Source organism: Geospiza fortis, unplaced genomic scaffold (genome assembly GCF_000277835.1).
Source record: "Geospiza fortis unplaced genomic scaffold, GeoFor_1.0 scaffold408, whole genome shotgun sequence".
In the NCBI taxonomy this organism is placed as follows: domain Eukaryota; kingdom Metazoa; phylum Chordata; class Aves; order Passeriformes; family Thraupidae; genus Geospiza; species Geospiza fortis.
The window spans coordinates 433,326-437,077 of NW_005054330.1; the positions used below are offsets into that span (position 1 = coordinate 433,326).

Here is a 3,752-nt window from a genome sequence, read left to right on the forward strand (position 1 = left end):
CAGCAATGGCGAGGATGACCTGCTCGCTTTTCCAGGTCCCACTTCTTGGGTGTGTGACCCTTGGCAGGAGGAAGGCAACACAAGGGAACACTGCAGAGCTGGGACACCACGGGAAGTGTTTAAATCGCCCCAAAAGTCACCATGTCCCCAGCCCCCCATTACCAGGTCCCTCATTACCACGTCTCAGTCTCTTGTTACCTTGTCCCAGTCCCTTGTTACTGTGTCCCCATGTTCCCAGTCCCTCGCTACAATGTCCCAGTCTCTTGTTACTGTGTCCCCATGTCCCTAATCACCACGTCCCAGTCCCTCGTTACCACGTCCCAGTCTCATTACCTTGTCCCCACATCCTCAGTCCCACATTACCATGTCCCAGCCCATCATTACCGTGTTCCAGTCTCTCCTTACTGTGTCCCCATGTCCCCAGTCCCTCGTTACCAGGTCCCAGTCCCTTGTTACTGTGTCCCCATGTCCCCAGTCGCTTGCTACAATGTCCCAGTCTCTTGTTATTGTATCCCAGCCTCTCATTACCGTGTCTCAGTCTCTCCTTATTGTGTCCCCACATCCCCAGTCCCTGGTCACCGTGTCCCAGTCCCTTGTTACCGTGTCCCAGTCTCTTGTCACCCTGTCCCCATGCCCCCAGTCCCTCATTACAAAGTCCCAGTCTCTTGTCATCCTGTCCCCACACTCCCAGTCCTTTGTTACCATGTCCCAGTCCCTCGTTACCATATCCCAGTCCCTCATTTCAATGTCCCAGTCTCTTGTCACCCTGTCCCCATGCCCCCAGTCCCTCGTTACCATTTCCCAGTCCCTGTTTGTCATGTCCCAGTCCCTGTTTATCATGTCTCAGTCCCTTGTCACCCTGTCCCCACACCCCCAGTCCCTCATTACCATTTCCCAGTCCCTCGTTACCATGTCCCAGTCCCTGGTTACCATGTCCCAGTCCCTCATTACAATGTCCCAGTCCCTTATTACCATTTCCCAGTCCCTGTTTACCATGTCCCAGTCCCTGTTTGCCATGTCCAGTCCCCTGTCCCCCTGTCCCCACTCCCCCAGTCCCTGTTTGCCATGTCCAGTCCCTTGTCCCCCCGTCCCCACGCCCCCAGTCCCTGGTTACCGTGTATGCACCGCGCACGGGGCCGTGGTAGAAGGTGAAGAGGCCGATGAGCTGCTCCAGGAGGCGCCAGCAGCTCACGTCAGGCAGCTCCACAGCACAGCCCAGAACCTGCAGCACACACAGCAGGGCATGCAGGAGGTTGCCTGACAGAACTCGGGCACGACAAGTGAGAACAGCTCTCATCACTTTCACACAAGGACAGGCAGCTCTGTGCAAGCAGACACCCCTCGGAATCACAGGCACAGGGAAAGGAAATGCAAACATACCCACACAAGAGCCCTGGCACAGACAGGATAAATAAATATCAGAAATGCAGAGCTTCAGACACACTCCCTTCCCACGTTAGATGACCTAACTTGGTGCTTTAATAGCTAAGACATTTTCCTGAAAATAAGTACTTCAAAACATTCTAATTAACTCATTTTTTATATATTCTGATGATGCTCCATCTAGTTTTTGAATTGCTGAAACAGAAGCAGCAGTGCCAATTAAATGGGACTGACTAGCCTCAGCCCAGTGCCCAGGGGATGGTTTGGGGCACTTCTGTCACAACTGCCACATGCTGCTCTTTATATTCTAAATGTCTGTGGATAGGGACAAGGGTCTGGGGATGCTGAGGGTAAGAAGGAAAGAACAATCAGACTTTCAAACAGTGACTGTGTCCTTACAAACTGCAGCACATGGAATCCTGTTATGCCCCATTCCTGGAAGTGTCCAAGGCCAGGTTGGACGGGGATAGTGGAAGGTGTCCCTGCCCATGGCAGGGGATGGAACTAGATGAGCTTTAATGTCCCTTCCAACGCAAACCAGTCTGGGATTTTGGGATTCTGTTTCCAGCCGGGAACATCTTAAGAAATCCCTTTGGGTGTGGGCACAGAGATGAGGTACTTGAAATTTTTCTGCAGGAAGCCGAAGTGACTGCCAGGCCTCGGAATACAGAATTTAAGTTATGAATGAAATGAAATTTGTGCACTGCAAGGGCCCTCCCCAGCTCTCCCTGGGTGCAGCCCACACTCTGAATAATAAACCCTCATTGTCTGATCCCGTCCTTCAGCCCCTGGCTGTTTTCACTCTGACTGCTCTGGAGCTCCTGAACTCACCCACAGAAAGTCTCCATCCACCACCACGGCAAACTTGAGCTTCCTGAGGCGGACCAGGCTGGGAGGGGCCCCGGAGATCTCGGTGAGGCAGCGAACAACCCCGGCCATCTGCCCACACAGCAGCTCCTGCTGCTCTGGGATGGTCTGCCAGGGAGCAAAGGCTTTAACTTCCCATTAAAAGAACTCAGGGGAAAAAAAAAATCACTGCTGTTTTAAGGTATAAATAAAAAGTAATTATAATTTCAACTCAATTTGCAGAAAGGGTTGATAGGAATTGGCATGGGCTGCCCAGGACAGTGGTGGAGTCACCATCCCTGTAAGTGTTCAGAAAATATGTGGGTGTGACACTTGGGGACAAGCTTTAGTGGTGAAGAGGGTGCTGGGCTCATGGTTGGACTTGATTTTATTCCAACCTTAAAAACTCTAGAATTCTATAAATCAATCGCAGTAGAACAGGCAAATTTCTAGGGAAAAAAAAATAACTGGGTTGCTTTTTCCAGGCAGCACAAGGGCCTGGGGCTTATGGAGAGGAAATTTCATCCCTGGTGTGTGTTTATTGAAATCACCAGGACAGAGTTGGGCTGAGCTGGCCCATTCCTCAGGGAGGGAGCAGAGTTTAACTCCTGAGACCCCAGCCCTGCTCCACCTGGAGCTAATTGATAACTGGGATTTCTTAAAAAATTTTTAAAAAATTTTTGTGACTATTAAATAAGGATTAATCCAAATCACCTGGAAGCCCAACCCCTCCTGATCCAGAACCATCAGCACTACTTTACAGGTACTGAAGTAAAGCAGACATTACCTGGGGAGGGTAAAAATAACAGATGCCAGCACTTGTAGGGTCCCCTTCCTCCTTCACTTTTGAGCCATCATAAAGGAAAAAGTAATTCCACCTAAAAAACATTGGCAGAAATTATTGTGTATTTGAAAACTGTCACCCTTCTCCCTCTCCTTTCTAATTCTACAGAAGAGCAACAAAAAGTTATTGCAAATGGAGAGATTGATTCTTTGCACAATCACACCGAGTTTACACCCAAAAGCAGCACCAGAAAGGTCCCTCACAACTAAATTTGACCACCTGTGTGAGTCTAAAATAGGTTCTAGAACTCCAACTCTCAGACACGTGGAAGGAGAACTGGAAACAAAGTGGATTTGTGAGATATTGCATCCTCATCACACGGGATAATTATAATTAAGAGAGTACAATAATTATTATAATTCTCGAGAATTATTATCCATGTGCATCCCAAGCAGCTCCCGGCTGCTGCCTGCACCCAAGAGCTCCCAAGAAGCAGGAGACAGCAGGGTCCCTCTGACGATGTGATATCATTCTGCTCAGGATTTCTCGACCGCACTTATTCAGTAACACTCTCCATCCTGTCCTGTCAGTCAGCACAAGCTCGGAACGAGCTTCGTGCGGGAGTTTTCCCGTAGGACCAGCCCGGGTCTGGAACGAGCTTCGTGCGGGAGTTTTCCCGTAGGACCAGCCCGGAGCTCAGAGGCGGCACCGAGGAAGCCGCGCTGCTGCCGGGCCGGGA

At 50.2% G+C, this 3,752-nt stretch overlaps 1 protein-coding gene across 1 annotated transcript in view; it reads right to left on the reverse strand.

Moving 5' to 3' along the window:
- The window catches only part of HPS4 (HPS4 biogenesis of lysosomal organelles complex 3 subunit 2), a 15,244-nt gene that overhangs the window by 10,378 nt on the left and 1,114 nt on the right, over nucleotides 1–3,752 (reverse strand). Inside the window, 3 exon segments of the mRNA XM_005421516.3 lie at nucleotides 1,115–1,222; nucleotides 2,215–2,358; nucleotides 3,017–3,107. Of these exon segments, the coding sequence (XP_005421573.3) occupies nucleotides 1,115–1,222; nucleotides 2,215–2,358; nucleotides 3,017–3,107 (343 nt within the window).